At 34.5% G+C, this 19,241-nt stretch overlaps 1 protein-coding gene across 6 annotated transcripts in view; it reads left to right on the top strand.

Annotated features, from left to right (window-relative positions):
- The window catches only part of ERBB4 (erb-b2 receptor tyrosine kinase 4), a 1,120,478-nt gene that overhangs the window by 1,082,998 nt on the left and 18,239 nt on the right, over positions 1–19,241 (top strand). For all 6 annotated transcript variants that reach the window (XM_027051681.2, XM_027051663.2, XM_027051688.2 and 3 more), the window contains 2 exons: positions 1,033–1,130; positions 2,690–2,860. In XM_027051681.2, the coding sequence (XP_026907482.1) occupies positions 1,033–1,130; positions 2,690–2,860 (269 nt within the window). The remainder of the gene's footprint in view (positions 1–1,032; positions 1,131–2,689; positions 2,861–19,241) is intronic.

The raw sequence follows: 19,241 nt of genomic DNA, 5'->3' as shown, positions 1-19,241 counted from the left end.
CCCAGAACAAGAATAAAAATTGAACTCCCAGAAAAAAGAAACTCACTTTATAACTTTATTGAATCAAGCATCTTCAGTAGTCATCTATGCAAAAAACCTTAAAAACATGCATACATTATATAATTTGATCTCATAAGTAGCATAAGATATGATTTATATACTTCATTTTGATACTCTGATGAAACAATGAGAAATCAGGAACAGATTTTGCCTAATAGAGAGTTTTACCTTGCCTTTATGAGGTTTAATACCTAAGAAAAGGGTCACTTGGCAAGAAAATCAAGGAAAGCTTAGTACTTGTATTCTTGTGATCTCATCAGCTAAGCAGAGCCTGGGGAGATAAGACCCACTTTATCTAGACTCCCAGCTAAATAATAATACATACCTTGAAAATTGCTGATAGTATTTTTATGTTGCAAAGGTTACTAGTTAGATAAGCTAATGGCTAGTGCTGAACAAACATTACCAATTACTTTGCATTGTTTTTTTTTCCCCCACCAGGAAAAAAAACAGCTTGAGAAAGTTGCTTTCTATTTCTTTCCCCACCCCCACCCCCTCCCCTGTGCTGGTGCACTGCATTGTAACTAAAATTTGTATTCTATGTCACTCTTAATAGAAAATAATAAATTATGTCCCCATCACCTCCTCTATAGCCATCCAAGAAAAATTTTAAAAAAAAGAAAGAAAGAAAAAGGAAGCCTTCTCTCCACTTAAGAAAAAAATATAGGAGATTCTGTAAGTTCCTATAGTTAGCCTAGGGTTATGTTTCATAAGAAGAAAAATTACTTTTAAATTAGATCAACAGAATAAAAAGTTTCTCTTATTCACATTTACTTATGAACATCAACAAACTGCTTGAGATAGAACCTTGCCTATTGGAATATTTCTTTCTTTAGCTTTCTTTGTTTTTTTTAGATCATTATCACTAAAACAGTATTTTTCAAACAGCCTATGTTTTCATAAAATTTACATCCTACTTGTTCCTAATTATGGATAGATACAGTGACCCTCTTACTGTGTGTGAATTTCTAGGCTGGATGATTGATGCAGACAGTAGACCTAAATTTAAGGAACTGGCTGCTGAATTTTCAAGGATGGCTCGAGACCCTCAAAGATATCTAGTTATTCAGGTTGGTACATATCTGGACACTGGAACTTTGTAAATCACCATTCATAAATCGATTAAGCAGAATATCATGTGAAATGACTTATGGAAAAGAGGTTTCTAGTTGATGTCAGAACTCCTTCTAGGAATCTTGCCTTAGTATTCAAGTGCCTCTGCTATTGAATGGCCAGATAATTATGATTATCCATATACATAAGAAGTTCTTATCCTCAGATAAACCTTCTAGCACTCTGCTTTTTGTTAACATTATGTGTTAAGTCATGTCCATTGTTATAATCTTCCCTTTCAGAATAAAAGGAAGATAGATTTTTGTTTTAATCTTGTCCAGGTTTTAAGACAGTGAATTAAAAGTGTCAGTATATTGCATTCAATTTCCTAAAATATATTTATGAATATATTTTGTTTTGTTAAGGGAGATATACAGTATCCAAGCAATAACTCAGATTCCAGTGAATGGATGTACATATGAATCAAATAACAGTCCAAAAGAACATTTTATGTTAAACACTAGAAACACTGGATTGGATAATTTAAAAATTATAATATATTTCTCTATGATTATTTTGCCTAAATCATAAACAAGTGGACCTTGGGTTACACTGAACTAATTTTCCTCAATGAAACAAGGTAGCATTTATCTTCCTATTAATAGTCTGCCATGAAGATAAAAGTCAGGATTTAGAATCTAATAGTTCCTAGTTATTTTTCTCCCAAATTAACTTGCATAAACCACTTATATACAAAATGTCACATAATTTTGAAAAATAAAAAAAATCATATTTAAGAAATGTAGGAGGCAAAAAAAGAGTAGGGTTTTGGTGTCTCTCCCACCCTTGTTTATATTATTTGCCACTTTTGCTGTGATTTTTAAAGCTATCACTTTAACAGTGTCATTCTATAGAATAAATCATGGGGGCGCCTGGGTGGCTCGGTCTGTTAAGCATCTGACTTTGGCTCAGGTCATGATCTGGTGTTTCAGGTGTTCGAGCCCCGTGTCGGGCTCTGTGATGACAGCTCAGAGCCTGGAGCCTGTTTCAGGTTCTGTTTCCCTCTCCCTCTGCCCCTCCTCTGCTCACGCTTTGTCTCTCTCTCTCTCTCTCAAAAGTAAATAAACATTAAAAAAAAAATCATGGAGCCTACATGTCCTGATAACTCTACCCTATCAAACCAACCAAATAAAATACAGTAAAGATTGAGAAGTCAATTGCCCTTTATTACTTACTCTTAAAGTCACAGCTCAAACAACATCTTGGCAATGAAGCCTATACAGTTATTCTCACATCTGAAATAGATTATGCCTCCCTCAAAACAGCCATAGCATACTGCTTTAATTACCTCTAATGGCATTTATCACATTCTGTTAAATGTATTTATCTTACCGTGTCATATCTAAGTATGTTACAAGCTCCTTTGTGACTGGTAAATGTGTTAAACAGTTATTTTTTATGCGAGTGCATGAATTTTCAACCACTTGTTTTGATATTACATAAATTTGCTGCAAAGTCCATATATTTAAGATGAAGAATCTTTGTTTGTTTGTTTGTCTGGTGGGCAAACTTTTAGGGTGATGATCGCATGAAGCTTCCCAGTCCAAATGACAGCAAGTTCTTTCAGAATCTCTTGGATGAAGAGGACCTGGAAGATATGATGGATGCTGAGGAATACCTGGTCCCTCAGGCTTTCAACATCCCACCTCCCATCTATACTTCCAGAGCAAGAATTGACTCAAATAGGGTAAGAAATGATTATATACCACCTCCCATGTTATTTCTGAGAAACAAATCATGCAAACATATTATAAACACTGGAATTACAAAATAATTATACAGCTCAATTCCGGGTGATTCCTAGATTAAAAACATACTATACCAGGGAAAGACATGCCATATATAGTTAATTTTGAAACACAAACATAGGTAATAGAGTATGTACCCTGAAGCATTTTTAAAATTTCGAAAAGAGGAATGTTGCCTTTGTCGTATGTTACTTAAATCTTAGTTTTAAAAAAAAATCTACAACCAATTCAAGCTAATAAAACTCTGTGTTTATATAAATGAAAATTCTTAACAAGATAGGCTCTTTAAAAAAGATGATAGGACTTATTTATTAGCCAAGAGGTGATACAAGTACAACCTCTTTCACTCAAGAGACTTTAAGTATTTCCTGTCACTTTGAAGTCGAAATTGAAAACTGCAATACTTTGAACTACATCAATCCTTTTGGGGGGACTGCTGAGCCAATTCTAAGATGTAGATTTAGGTTTTGAAAGAAGCTTCAGAAAGGAACTTGCATTTAATTTTAAATATTAAGCACACCCTATATGACTATCATTCTTCTTCTGAAAACTGTCAATCCATGTGTTCATTCATTTGTTTATTTTTTAAAAAAATATTTAATGTTCACTCAACATGTATTGAGTACTCCTACATGTAAGGCATGATTAGACACTTGAGATTCAAAGTATTTTGACATAATTCCTTGCTTCAAGAAGTGTCCAGCCTCCTTCATTTAAGAACATTATCATAGCTGGTGGAACAGACAGCATTCTATTTGTCTTGACCACAAGCATAAGAAACCTTTCCACTTGCTGCTCATTTTCATAAATGAAGTTCTTTGCTTTATTTCAGATCTGCAGCAATAATAACATAACACTTACCTGGTGTTTACCCCGTGTCAACATATATATAAACCTGGTGTTTACCCTGTGTCAACACATATATATTAAGTCTCTTATTCCTTACAACAATATCATTAGGTTCTATTATCATTATCTCCATCTTAAAATGAAGAAACTTGTCACAATTAAGTGATTTGACTGGTGTCCTACAGTTAGCCAGTGGGAGAGTAGGATTCTAATGTAGGCAGCCTGCCTCTATCACACATACTGCTGCCTCAAAGTTATTGGAACATGTTATTTTCATCATATGGTTGTTTTTCTTGACATAGACCTCAATGTTTGAGATAAACGCAGTTTCAGAAATCCCCTAGGTGGTTATGAAATGCATCCTCCAACCTCTCCCATACCTTTTGCTCATTTGCTCCAAGTAGAAGGGCTGATGTAGAAGAAGGCAAAATAAATACCTCAATTTTTCTTTTCTATGAAAAATATGTCAGTGCATCCCAATGGGGAGAAGACAACTAAAAGGTTTGCAAATTAAATCAATACTCATTGAACATCAGTCTTGTTTATGGGAAGGAACGAAGTCCTTAAGGTATATAAAGGAAGCAACTTTCTCCCCTCCATATACTTAGCGACATGGCCAAATTATAACTTTGGTGATTGTCATTTTATGTGACAAATGTATTGCTTTTCTTAAAATAGAGACATTTCAGAAAACAGTTTTCCTTCCTTAACATGAAATGCTATAGGGCCAAGAGCTTAAATCTTTTTCTTTTCATCAGGCGTCTCAGATTTCAACTTTCTGTTCATTTTAATTTATGCTCAACGCAAGGAATTCTTAATAAAGGTTTGAATTAACTAAATGAAATTAGTGAGACAAAGTAGAAGCCACATGAGAAATTATTTGGCCTTCAGTTATCATTTCTTATTCCACATTATTATTTAAACAATGTTATCTGTAGATTTCTTTTTAGTTTTTCAGGTCTTTGTTAGGGGAATTGTGCTTAAATACCATTTTATTTTCAGGCATTAAGAGGCCTGACTAATCATCTGTGTTTTCCTATTTAAAAAAAAAATCTGGTTTTATGTAACTTCATCTGTGTTTTCCTATTTTAAAAAACTTGGTTTTATGTAACTTCCATGGTAATTTCTAATTTGTGCAAATGCTATTTTCCCTTTTTCTTCCTAGAAAGCTAAGTTATATTATTTTATAGTTAGAAAATAAATTACTTCAGTTTTAGGTTGTGTGGCCAACTTATGTGGTAAGGGAATATCTTAAAGTGGATTTTAATCAAGTGTTTCTTGAGCATATTTGCTAAACTTTGAAACCAAAAACTAATTCGGCTTTTAAATATAGATTCTTTTGCTCACTAGCTGATAAATTTTACATGTTGTTCTTAATAACTTTACAACTTGTTTCTTCATATGTAAAATAAATACAATGGTAGTTAATTTATGTGATTGCTAAACAATTACCCTTTAAAAAGTGCCAGGCAAATACATACTTATTCTCTTTTAAGAATCACTCAAATTTCATTTGTACTTATTTCCTTTTCAATATCATATATCACAACGTTTTCTACATATTATCTAGAAAAACCCTATTGATTCAATCACTACTTGACTGAGTACTTCTGCTGATGTGTTTTTTTATAGCAAATAAAATATAGATGTAATTTATTCTATGGTGCTTTTATTTCAAAATCTGTATGTATTTTGATACATGTCATGACTTTAAAGCAATGAATCAATTAAAACTACAAAACTGACATTTATCCAGCAAGTTGACAGATACAGATGCAAGTGTTGCTAAAAAACACCCAACAAATTTAGACCTGTTGTTGTTATTATTATTGTTATTGTTAGTACCTTTTTAATACTATCTCAAATACTTTTATCACAATAATATACCAAAAATGCTTACTCTAGCATGATGAAAATGGAAGAACATGAGAAGCTATCTAACTTCTACAAACTTCAGGTCTGTACATCTGTAAAATGAAGATTTAAAATCTACTCAGAAGTGCCTGGGTGGCTCAGTCAGTTAAGCGTCTGACTCTTGGTTTCAGCTCAGGTCATGATCTCAAGGTTTCGTGGGATTGAGCCCTGAATCAGGCTCTGTGCTGACAGCACAGAACCTACTTGGGATTCTCTCTCTCTCTGTCTCTCTCCTTCTCTCTCAAAATAAATAAATAAACTTCAAAATATCTGCTAAGAATATTGTGAAGGTTATCTTTTTAGGATATCTAAGTGTGTTCCCCATTGATGGATATGTAGGAGATGCTCAATAGTGTGGAAATTAATGAAGACCAAACAAATGAGAGAAGCGAAGCCTCTTTATTCAGAGCTTGTTATAGCAAGGGACTTCTCTGCTGCCACTTGCATTTTGGCAGAGTCTCAAAGGCACACAAGAGTGGGAAAGCTTTATAGTGGAGAAAAGGGAAGGCTTCAAGTATGCCTTGGTTGGAGGCTTTTGGCGTGGGGAAACTATAAGAGGGTAGGTAATTAGAAGTGGGACATCCAGTGTAATTAGTTACAGGTACATTATTTGTCTTTCTCTGGTTTGTCCTAAATTGAAAGTGGTGACAAAACTTAGAGAAGCTATTAGTTACTAAAGGCCTGACAACTTTGGTTAAGTTGTTACATATGTTATTATTTAGCTTCCTACATTGCTGCTGGAGGTAACAATCTGGCTTCCTGCAAAACTTATATAACAGGACTGGCTTCCTGGCCTGTTTATTATAGATACGGTTTCCCAGGTAAATTGCTATTAAGTTGGGGACTAGACTTCTGTTTTTATGTACGATCTAGCCATTGTCCATTTGTGTATTCAGTCTTTCAATAGGTTTTGGGCTCCATGACTGCCTTCTTTCTCTCTTGATATATTTATTTAAATACATAATGCCTGATGTTTTGAATTAAATCCTTGTACAATTTTTGAATTTCTGTGCAGATATTTTTCTGTTCATGTGGATAAAAATTGTCTTTTTCTTTTGAGTTACCTAGATTTATATTTCTCTGGCATAGTGAATTGTATACCAAATACAGGAGCAATGATAAAGATAGCTAATAACTTGATATGACTAAAAATATTTTAGCTTTAATGATATTGGAAATTTTAATTTAAAATCTTCAGTACATTTTTGTAGAGAAGGTTTCAATTGTTGTTGGATCATTCAGTCATTTGTGATGAATAGTTTTAAAGATGCAGTATTCTACATCTTTCCAAACATATCAGCTAGCTCTCAATTATCCAGGCCAGGGGAAGACAAAGGAATTATAGCTGCTGCACATTGGTGGAGCACGTGACCCACAGTGGTTCTTTCATGACAATTTCCACTTCTTTCACATCTGCTAAGAAATAACTACATTAACAGATCTGATTTTTTCCCTCCTCCTTTTGCCCTCTTTCTTCCAGAATAGGTTACATGGATAGGTTGAGAAATGAATAAAATGTAAGCAGAAGAAACAAAGGATGAAGAAAAATAAAGGAGCTTAGCATCTCAAAAATGTGATCAGTTTCTAAATAATTGGTTGTAGGCTGAATATTTGACTGCTCATAAAGTGGGATCTTACACACTTTATTTTGTGCTTCTATCACTTTTCCCTCAAATTAAATTTTGTAATTTTGATAAAGATATCCTAGTAAGGCTACCACACACATTGTAATTCCCATTAAGAGTTTTACTAATTCATCACTTAGAAAAAATAGAGGGGCACCTGGGTGGCTCAGTCATTAGAGAGTCTGATTCTTGATTTCATCTCAGGTCATGATCCCTGGGTCATGGGATCAAGCCCCACATCAGGCTTCATGCTGAACGTGGAACCCGCCTAGGATTGTCAATCTCTCTCTCTCTCCCTCTCTGTCTCTCTCCCTTCCTCTTTTCTTCTTCCCTGCTCATGCATGCCCTCTCTCTCTCTCTCTAAAATTAAAAAAAAAAGAAAGAAATGCAAAGCACTTTGGTTTCCCCTATAGGATTTATGATATCGTGCCAAATATGCTTCCTAATGATGTATATAAACTAGAAGAAATTCAAGCAAAATGATGATGCAGGGACAGGGATATAATGATGTCACTTTCCATAATGACATTTGAAAATATAAGAGTTTCAATTACATTTGTTTTTACTGTTCAACAGATCAAAGCTATGATTTCTTATTTTATGGAATCATAAAACTAGTAATAATAGTATCAGCTAAAACTTATTGACTGCTTACTATGACCAAGGTACTATGCTAAGTATTTTAAATTTACTGTTTCACTTTTATTTCACAAAGCCCTATTAGGTAGACACTAATATTCATCCCATTTTAAAACTTAAGAAAATTGAGCTGTGGAAAGTTTAGATAACACAAACGATAAGAAGCAAATCTAGAAATTGAGTCCAGCTTTCAACAATCCCACATGGAGGCCATACGTAAAATAACAGTGTGGTAGGGGAAAGTTCCTCATTTCAAGTTCCTATTAAACTTCTTACTATGTATGAAACTAACACTTTTCATTCACTTAATGGTAATTGTAAAAAAGAAAATAAATCGGATGTCAGGAATGCCACTTTTTAGAACAAACTCTGGCGTTACAGCCCTAGTTATATCATTTAACTAAATTCAGTTTCTTCACTTTAATGATGAGAAAATTGAGCTATATTGCCTATTAAGTTCTTTCTAATTTTAAAAGTACCTTATTATCAAATGACTTTTTGAACTAAGTATTATATTTTATGAATTTATATATTATCTTCTGGCAAATATTTAATTGGAAAATGTCCCAAAGCATTTTGTATTGCCTCTGCACCACATGCTTGTGTCCTTATGTGATTGAATATAGAAGAGAAAAACTTAAGGACACAAGTTAAGGAAGCATCTCATAGCTAAATGATGTAGTGGGAGAGTTTTGTGATGATATAACAAGGTTACTCTGGTTGCAATTTACCAAGGATCAATATCAATTCTAACAACAGCTGCTACTTGATGATAAATGATTGTAGTCTCAGGATATTGGTTTTACATTTCTTCCAAAATATGTCAAGGATTCCCACATCGTATCTTAGATGTGATTGGGATTTCTTTTTCTTTTTCTTTCTTTCTTTTTTTTTTTTTTTTACTCTATTAAGCCAAAAGAAGGAGCTTTCTTACTATGACATGCCATTATCACTAAGTATTTTTTGTCCCAAAGTTTTTCCCATCTAAGTAATAATTTTTATATTGTTCAAGTTATTAATTAGGATGGAAGAGTAAATGAATTAATATGTTGGATATTTATCATGGGCTAGGCACTGTGTTGAACAATGAGGGTGCAGAGTTTCAAATCAAAGATTGGCCTAAAAAGAGTTTATATTTTAGTTGGGGAGATAGTATTCTGCAAGCAATATGCTAAGTTTTGGGAAAAAGACAAAGTAAACCAAATTAGCCTAAGATCGTCATTCTAGCTGCATCATTATTAGAGGATGAGGGTGTAGCTTGGAACAGAAACAAGAGTTTCAGTAGTGCAGGTCTGAAATGGGTCAGAAGGAAGGCTGAACGATAAAACAAACCAAACAACCAAACAACCAAACAAACAAATCCTATGTGAAAAAAGGCAAGGAGATGTTTTTTTAAGTATACTTTAAAAATCTTAGGTTTTGTAATATTTCCATATCTATACATGCTTGAGAGCTCTTATGTTATCAGAGGAGATGGGGTGAGCTTCCTCCCAAAATTTCTATTTTTTTCTTTGTTATGAAGGCTTGAAACATGACTTTGAAATCTCTTTCTTCTCATTAAAATCATCCAATTCAAGCTGATTAAAAAGCATCTGTAATCCAAAGTCAAAACAGTTAATTTAATTTAAAATTTACTTGAGACACAAATTCTGAGTTAGTTCCATTTCAGGCTGACATAGCAGGGTAGTTTTGTAATGTACATTTATATTAATAGTTAAATACTTCATATTTTGTGTGAGAAATAATTGTTTAAGGAAACTAAAGAAACTTAAGGAAATAAAAAAAATCATCCAATTCAAAACAAAATCCTTTTTGGACTTCCTGAAAAACAACTCTTAAATTTCTCTCTTCTATTTCTTTTGTCATGACCATAATTCAGGTCCCCTCATCACTTCACAGAAATTACTACAATATCTCCTTAACTGACATCCACATTATTTTTTTTTTTGGAAATGGGCTCAATTTGTAAATATATAGTGTTTACATTGTACAAAATGAAAGATACTATTACTGAATATTTTGAGCACCTGACCATTTATCAGCACTAATTCTTTTCATTTTTTATCCTCATTGGTTAAATGAGGATAGTATACCTATCATTTTTATAATAGGATAAAATTGAATGATATATGTTATATTAGATCTCTCTTTATATGATATATAATCCTATTGTCACCAATAGCTGAAGGATTTTTGAACATTTATCTTAGAAAATTCCATGGTCCTTCCAGTTGACCAGTGTCTGCAATTTATTTTCTACTATTCTCTGGCTCACATACACAAAATTTCTCAGAGCTCTAATCTTATCCCACATAGTTGATCTCTTTCAAAATATAGATCATGTTGGTGCTTTCTGTTCTAGTTCAGAAGTGTGGGTAGGTAGTTAATTTAACAAAGAGGTATCTTTCCTTATACAGTATAGATTTGCCTCTTTTTTCTTTTTTTAATTTTATTTTTTAACATTCTTTTTAAAGTTTATTTACTTAGAGAGAGAGAGAGAGAGAGAGAGAGAGAGAGAGAGAGAGAGAGGAGTGGAGGGGCAGAGAGCTAGGGAGACAGAATTTTCAATCAGGCTCTGCACTGTCAGCATAAAGAACGCCCTGTGCAGCGTTCGAACTCATGAACTGTGAGATCATGATCTGAGCAGAAATCAGGAGTCAGATGCTTAACCAACTGAGCCACCCAGGTGCCCCAGGGATATTTGAGAATATCCCTCACCCTCTCAAATGATAGTATTTATGCAGCAAAATATCAAGTGACCTTTTTGTGCTATGTTTTCTCTACCATGATTTTCTTAAAATATGGATATATTATTTTCCTTAGACTACTTTTTGTAAGCTTTTCTTTTCTTTTTATTTTCCCCACTGCTATCATTCTTTTATATCTTGCTAACTTCCTATGGATTTTCACTGGATTTAGATCATGGTATCTTGTTAAACATAATGAGAAACCCTCTATAGTACAAACTCTAGATTCTTCCTTTAATCTTTTATTTAGATATTACAAACAAAATCAATCTTTCAAGTTCTTAAGTAATAAAGAGATAAATTTTAGACCTCTTTCTCTAATTGTGTCTTCAGGTATCATAAAAATTACTTCTGGCAGATTTAAACTTTGGGTGCATCTCCTTGTTGTAGTACATTATGATCTCCTCTATAGTTGTTTCTTTATTCTGCAGAGAATCTGCTTTTTCTGTTAGCAAATGACTGTCTATATTCCCTTCAACATTTTTTTCTTATCATAAATATTAGTTATTCTCTTTTTCTCCAATCTGAACACAAAGTCTAGTTCTCCTCATGTGTAAAACTAGGACTAATGCCTATAAATGTGTGCTTACAAATGTAATAGAGGCAGAATATTTCCTATGTCATGGTAGATCAGAGTGATTTCTCCACTCGCACTACAGGCTGAAGTGGTAACAAGACATTTAGAACTTCCCAGCTTCAACCTTGATGGAGAAAAGAGGTTGGCAGTACACACATACATACAGACATCGCAACATATTATTTCTTGCACTTTCAAGTCTCATGCTTCCATTTCTACATAGACATGAACCTTCCTGACCACATCAACAATATAATCTTCTTCCCTATCACTTGCCAGTGACTTTTCCTTCCTTTCTGCTAGCATGTATATCCTTTTCTGGTTTTCCCTAGTTGAAATATAACCAGTAGAATAGATATATAACCAAGGTGGTATTGTCCCTGACCCAAGTAAATAGATCAAATAAATATAATAATTTTCACTACTGACATGCCCCCTTGTAATATGAGATGGATGCCTAAGTAATTATAAAATCATGGAGTGTCAGAGCGGGAAGGGGTCTTAAAGGCCTTCTAGCACAAACCCTCTCATTTTATAGATGCATAAACCAATGCTGGAAAAAAGAAAACCTATCGCTCAGCATTCTTTGCTTTTAAGGGAGAGGTGGGAAGCCATGTTGCAATTTTTCATGTCTAACATTCAATCCTCTGTTGGCTCTGTTTTTTTTTTTTTTGCTGGTCAAACCATGGAAATCTTGATTTTGACTTCAAGTCTAATGAGATTTAGCATCAATTGGTTTAAAGGCTCCTGCTGGGAGTGCAATGAGAAGCCAAAGACCCTGCTGCTGTTTTGCCTCTTCTGTTTATTCTTCTGTGAGACTCCCTGTAATCAAGAGTTAATGGTTTAGGAGGATCAAATGGAACCCATAGTGCCAAGAACAAAAACAAACAAAAAGAAACCCACCAAAAACAAAAAACAGGGACAATGACTGTCTGGGGACTTAGTAACTATCATAGGCTCGAAAATAAAATGATCCTTACATGTTTCACAAATGTTTCAAAAATTTTACCTGCAAACCTAAATATAGCCACCATTTATTGATCCCATTTTTATGTGTCTGGTTCTGCTATGAGCTTTTTACCTTATACCCTTAATCTTCACAACAAGGGTAGATAAAAAGCATCACTGTTTTCATTCTATGAAGATAGAGACTGGAGATAGAGGTGACAAATCTTTTTGTTGAGATTTCCAGCTTGTATGGTAAAAAGTGAGATTTGAACCCAAATACATCTGGTCTACACTTTTTGCTTTTAACTTCCACTTTTCATTTGGGGAAAGAACATGTGAAATCAATATATCATCTGCAATAAATAATAATTAAAAATTATTTAAAAAGCCTAACTATTCAAATGAAGTTCATTAAAAAATAGTTTGTACACATGTCTAGTTACTGTTATTTAAAAAAAATATTTAGTACAATCCTTATGAAAGCATTTTTACTCTAGTTTACAAGGTAATATTTCAAAAAGTACCCTCACCTCTTCTTGAACCTTTTGGAGACTCAAAGTCCACTACAAAAAAATATAATTATAAAATCAGAGAGTCTCTTTCATTCTTGAAACATTCTCAAAAATAAGTGATAGCAGAAGAATGCTTTGAAACTTACAAATTTGACATATGTAGCACTTTATTTTCACACCAGAACCCTCAATTCAGAGTAAACAAAAGTCCTGACCTAGTAAATGACTTGGGAAATTAGTTAAGCGCTTGGTTATTCAAGAACGAAACCAATGTCAGGTCTTCAGACTCCAAACTGAGTGACCTATCTATTAAATCATGATTCATCTCAGAGAACTTGTATTCATTGTTGTCTGTAGCTTTTTATCAGTACAGGAGTGGCATACTGCCAGTCTCCTACAACACTGAGACACCATGGACCACAGCAACGCTGTTTGTTTAAGAAGAATCTGGTGTTAAAGAATGTTTCGGTGATCTTTATGAAATCATTTTACACTTAAGCAATTGTCGACTGGCATAAGAAACCTTTTTGAATAATCAGAAGAAGCTTTTTCCCTTCTTTGTTCAAATGTACTAAAGAAGAAAATCAGAGCTATGAAAGGAAACAAAGAGGAGGGCGGGGCAGCTGGAGATGATACTTAGATTTGGAATGTTAATGAATGTTTTATCTAAATCATTTAGGCGGTTATTTTTTGGTATTATTGCCACAAGATTCCTAGCACTGCTGTACATTATTGGAAACATCTCATCAAGAAGCCTATTCTTTACTGTACTAGACCTGGGGAGCACAATTGTGAGTTTCCTTACCCTTTATACAGTAGAATTGGGAGATTATCATCAACTTTCTATTCATATTTTGTGGAGGTTATTTAATTTATGTATATCTATATTTATTTATTTATTTTTACAAATCCATCTTTGTCTGCCAGAGCTCCCTGTTCAGGCCAGCCTGTTAGGGTGATTACTCCTGCAAAGGCTTGAGAAAGAGATGTTCTATTTCACTCTCAATAAGGATTGATGGCATTTTGAGAGGTTCAGAATATCCTTTGATTACTCCGGGAAACGGAATGGAGAAGATGGTTGTGGATAGTGGGGGGTGGGCTTGCTCATCAGCTTCCCTTTGTGCACTTTCTACAGTTGAACGTACCCTAATCATAAGCATCTTGTGTTTCAGCCCCTTTCCTCGCTCACCTGCCCAAACGAAAAGTTCCCTTTTTCAGTTCAGAATTCTGACATACCAGAGTGATCTAAAGAGAGGCTAATTTGTGCCCTGTAGTTTTCACTCAGACACTGTAAATGAATGGCTGTGGACTAGCCTCTCATTACACTTGAGCAAAAGCTGAATTGAGAGATGGGTAGACCACCGTGGGAAAAATTCCAAATGCTATGACTGTATTCCTTATTGCAACATGTTTTTCACATTGTGATGACAGAAGTACTGCAAATCAGAGAGGGAAAGAAATTGAAAGTGTAATTCACAACTAATTTGGTTTGCTTTTTCCAACAATAATCACACATTGGTTAGTAACGTCCATACTTAAGTGTTTTCTGTCCCTGGAAGAAAATAATAATGTTTAAAATCCTTAGCATATTGAAGATGTAGAATATACATAATTCAGATTCATCTGGAGTCTGGTATGGTCTCCTTTTAGTTGGAGCCAGGCACTGCATTAGTACCTGTGGTAGAGAGACCTGGCTATTGGATATTCTGGGTTGAAATTAGTAAACTCATTCTTTTATTCCTAGTAACCCCATATATTTGTAAGAGTATGAGATGATTCAAAAAAGAAAAAAAACAAGAGGTGATATTATTATGTACCAGGTATCCTATTAAGTTTCTAATGTTTATTAGTTTATAGAATCTCATGAAGACTCTGTGAGGTATTTGCTATTATTATTGCCTATTTTGTATGTGAGGAAACTGAGGCATGGCTGTTAAATGACAGAACCAGGCAACCTGGCTGTAGCATCTATAGAGGCTATGCTCTTCACCCCAAGGATGCATTGCCTCTCACTCAGCTTTTGACATTTTTTTCTGGTTTATTATTGCTAGAAGTTCAGTACTCAGAACTTTAAAGATGAATTGAGTACATCAGTAAAGAATTTTGACTTTTCTTGAAATTTTTTATCATCAAGTTCCTTTAAAGGCTAATTTCGATCTTTAAAGGGTTTTCTGAATAGTCTTACTAGTAGCTGCTTATCTACTAATTCAGAGATTTTCACTCATCTCTGTCAGATAAGATATTATTTCAAGCAAGTAAAAAAGAGCAGCTCTCCATTCAATCTTATATTCACTGATCAAACATTTATTGAGTCATCTACTATGTATGTATCTAACCTCATGATTACCTTACTATAGCCACACCAGCCCTGACCTCAAGAAGTTTACAGGTAACTAAGGGCCAATAAAATGCAATGAGTAAAGTGTTACAATAGGGACAGGGAGTGCATAAAGGGTCATTTGAGCATGCTGTTGTTTTTAAGAAGGGAAAGTGATAAGGTCAGATTTGCTTCTAGTGAGAAAATTCTGGCAGCTTTTTGAAATGCGAACTAGAGACTGATTACCTGTTAAGGCAAAGGATATAGTACGTAATGTTTCATGTATGTGATGGGTTTTGATTTGGGTTTGGTTTTGGTTTTGTTTTCTTAGTTGGTATGAATGATGGTTCTGAGATAGAATCAACAGAATTTGGATACCAGTGGGATATTACAGAATGAGATAGAGAAATCAAAGTGACAGCATGTTTTCTAATTAGAATATTGGGGAGATGTTAACATTATTATTAGTGTAGGAGAACAGAGGATGTAGAATAAGGAAATATAATTAATATTTTGGAATATAAGTAAATACCACTCTTAGATCCTCAGAAATATGTGTCTAGAGCTCCAGTGAAATTAAGTCTTCATTTGGAAGTCATTATTATTCTGTATTCATGACATATTATTATTCTTTTTGAGAATAGTTTCAATAGAATATAGCACTAGCAGAGAGTAGAAAACAACTGACCAAAAAGTAAAGGCATGAAGTGGGAATTTCTTTGAAAAATTCTTCCATGTGAAGGAAAGAAAGGAGGCAGAATGTGAGCTCAGAGAGAAAATGGTGCCTTCAGTAGGAGCAAGTTCGTTCATACTTCACGTAATCCCTTCTTTCTTTTTCCCAACAAGAAAAGTAATTTTCACCAAGACTTTGTGATGTTGGTCGATTTGACTGAAGACAGACCAGTGGGCAAGACTGAAGGGACACATCTAGAGAAAAGTCTTCTGCTGTCGTACCATTTTCTCTCCTCTTCACTTCTTTTAGCTCTGTTTTCTCTCAGATTAATCTGGGTCTCCAGCATTTTCTTTCTGTGTTGTGTAGTATAATTTTCCCTCTTTTATCTGAAGTCTTGGTGATCAGCTCTTGGTTGATTTACCTTCTACTCCAAACATTTCACCAACATTTTTTGATAATTTTTTACAAAGTCAGTTAGTTGTCTCCCAAGGGATATTCAGACCAGTTGTAATAAAAAAATAGTAACAAGTGTTCCACTGTATTTTAATTTTTAGAGTAAACTGACAATCAACATAAAGCCATTTAGATTCTATTCTCTCTATTATATGGAGAGCAAGGTTGTCAGAGATGGAGGAGAACAAAGACAGGTTAGGGAGCTTAAAAAGATTGTCTAGGGGCACCTGGGTGGCTTAGTAGGTTAAGCATCAGACTTTGGCTTAGGTCATGATCTCACAGTTCATGGGTTCAAGTCCCATGTCAGGCTCTGTGCTGACACTTCAGAGCCTGGAGCCTATTTCAGATTCTGTATCTCCCTCTCTCTCTGCCCCTCCACCGCTGGCACTCTGTCTCTTTCTCTCAAAAATAAATGCAGTGGTGAGGCATGTGAACACAGACTAATAAGGAGCCAATAAATCTGAGGACTCCCAAAGGTAGAAAACATGGCTTTTTAGAGGCACCATTCTCCTTGGATACATGATTGTTCAGTCTCACCAAGAGAACTAAGCACAAGGGAGAGAAAAAATCTGTGAAATATCAAGAGTTGAGACCTGGTAGAGCAGCTGCACCAAAATAATATGGAAACTTAAGGCACTAAAGGTTATATTGAGGGTCAGTTAAGTAATTAACCATGTGGTACAAGTTATTTTTTTCCTTAATCTATCATCTACCTAATTATATATCATTACTTACTTACTATAAACTGAATGCGATATAGGTTCTTTCTTTATAATCATTCACATATTAAAAAATGCTAACAAAAGAAGGAACATCTTTTCTCCATTTTAGGCTAAGGAAACTGGGACTCAGAGAAGTTGAGTAGCTTGTGACAGAGCTAGTAAGTGGCACAGGATTCAAACCAATATCTAGCTTACTTCAAAGTTCATGCTGATAAAATAACGTGTCAAGCAATTAAAGAGCACAAAAAATAAAAAGTCAGAAGATCTGACTGAATCAGAAAAGGGAATCACAAAAGTGAATGAATACAAGGCTATGGTCAGAGAAAGATATTTTTTAAAAACCTGTAATGGGAGTTTTTCCTGTTGTTATGATATAGCCGTGTGGTAGTAAAATTGAGGTTGAGGTCATAGGCAAGGAGGAAGCTCAGAAAATTATATATTCAGTGGCATTCATGGTGAAAGAATTAAGTATGAGTGAGATATCACGGAACAATTAGAATGATGCCAATGAACAGTCTGGGTGTTGGAAAGTGCCTGCAAAGACTGCAGAAAATCACAAGGATCAGGACCTGTTGAATAGTCATTCAGTATGAACCTCAAAAAGAAAAGGGGTTTGAATGAATTTTGAAAAGCTATGATCTGGAACCTTGTAAGGTTCCACCATCAACCCTGGCTCTGATGCCTGAGTTGAATCATGGAATGAACATTCTTTACTGGAAAGGATGTTCTAAGGATGTGCAGCCTTCTGATTGCTCATGAATACCAGATTTTTGATAAGGAATAAACTTAAAGAACATTCTTAGTAAAGTGAGGGTAAAGCATCAAGGTTATGTGGAGCCAGACACATCCTTGGGAGTAGGGGTGGAGCCTCTAAGGAAAAGAAGGCAAAAATAAAAATCTTACTTTTTCAGAATTTACCAAATTCCAAAACCATGTGAACCGATGACGGACTCTGGCCTTGGAAGGGGCTATACAAAGCTTTAAGCTTTATCATTTTAAAGTGAATTCATTCTGGGCAGAGAAGGTGAGAAACCATGCAAGAGTAATGGCTGCCAGGAATGAATGTATTCTTGGCTTAAAGAGCATATTAGTGAAAGCTTCCTTTGGGGCTTCTGGTATTTAGAAACTCAAGATGGATGGTGTTGGCCCTGGAAATTTAATGTAGTAACAAAGAACTCTTTATTTATTGTGCTTCTTTCCTCCCTCCTGGAGGAGGATGGTCCAGCATTTTTAAAATTTTTATTTGTGGGCTGATAAACATTTTATGAATGTTCACCTGACCATATGCTTAGGATGTGCTTGCTACTTGCTTTTGCTCTTCTCTTGACCAGAATTTACAAGCAGAAGAATATGAAGGTATTTCAAAGCAAATAATTCACAACCTGGGCTTATGTCTAGCTCTCCTGGAAATATCTTCTCCTGCATAATTGACATCCAATATGCTTTTGTATGGTAACAGGCTGAATGAAAATCCTAGAAGTTCTGTCAGAGTGCTAATATTACTTTTAATTTTTCTCACCTGAGCTTTTGATTACCTACTTTTCAGTAAGCATTAAGAGATCGGTCTTAGGAACAATCAAAATTTCTTCTCACTTACTGTTTTTGGCAAAATCTGAGTATCTGCTAGGTGCCTTTTTAATATTCAAATAAGTAAATTGGAGACGAAGAAGAGAGGTGAGATACTAACATAACTGGTTTCGTACATATTTAAGGAGTTTGTTTTCCTAAAAGATGACACAGATAAATTAGAAACAGTTTCTAAAACTCTTGGATAATTTGTAAGTAGTAAAAACAGTAAAGATTCTGAAGAGAGCCTGGGGGTGCCTGCCATTTAAGCCTTACAGCAAGAAAGACAACCTTCCTCTATGATTTTATTTGTAAGATCAACCATTAATATTTTATTTTGTCAAAACACAACTGCATGTTGGCTTAATATCTTCCTTTCAAAATGATAAATAATAATTGTGCTAGTGTAATAAAGGACATAGGGGACTGGGAACTATACCAGGGGCTTTTCTTACCTGTCTAGTACTTTTTTGGTTTGTTGGTAGTCCTTGGGAGAAAGCCCAGGGTATATATATTATATTTCCCACATATTGTAGGAAAGTTCAACCTTTTTATTTTTCCCAACTCCCAAGTCATTTATCAAATTATTTCAAGTTGTAAATCTTAGCAATTTTCTGTAACTTAGCTACTTTCTTTCCAAGATGTGTCTTTCTTAAAGATGTTTAGTATGCTTTTAAAAATCTCTAAAATGCTTAATGTATTAAAGAGGTGACACACAGGAATTGTCTCTCCACCAGAGTACAAGAGTTCAAACATTCCCTGCATTACCATGTGCCTC

The sequence above is a fragment of the Acinonyx jubatus genome, chromosome C1, assembly GCF_027475565.1.
Source record: "Acinonyx jubatus isolate Ajub_Pintada_27869175 chromosome C1, VMU_Ajub_asm_v1.0, whole genome shotgun sequence".
In the NCBI taxonomy this organism is placed as follows: domain Eukaryota; kingdom Metazoa; phylum Chordata; class Mammalia; order Carnivora; family Felidae; genus Acinonyx; species Acinonyx jubatus.
The sequence above is the reverse complement of the archived record's forward strand: the minus strand, read 5'-3'. Positions and strand labels throughout refer to the sequence as shown.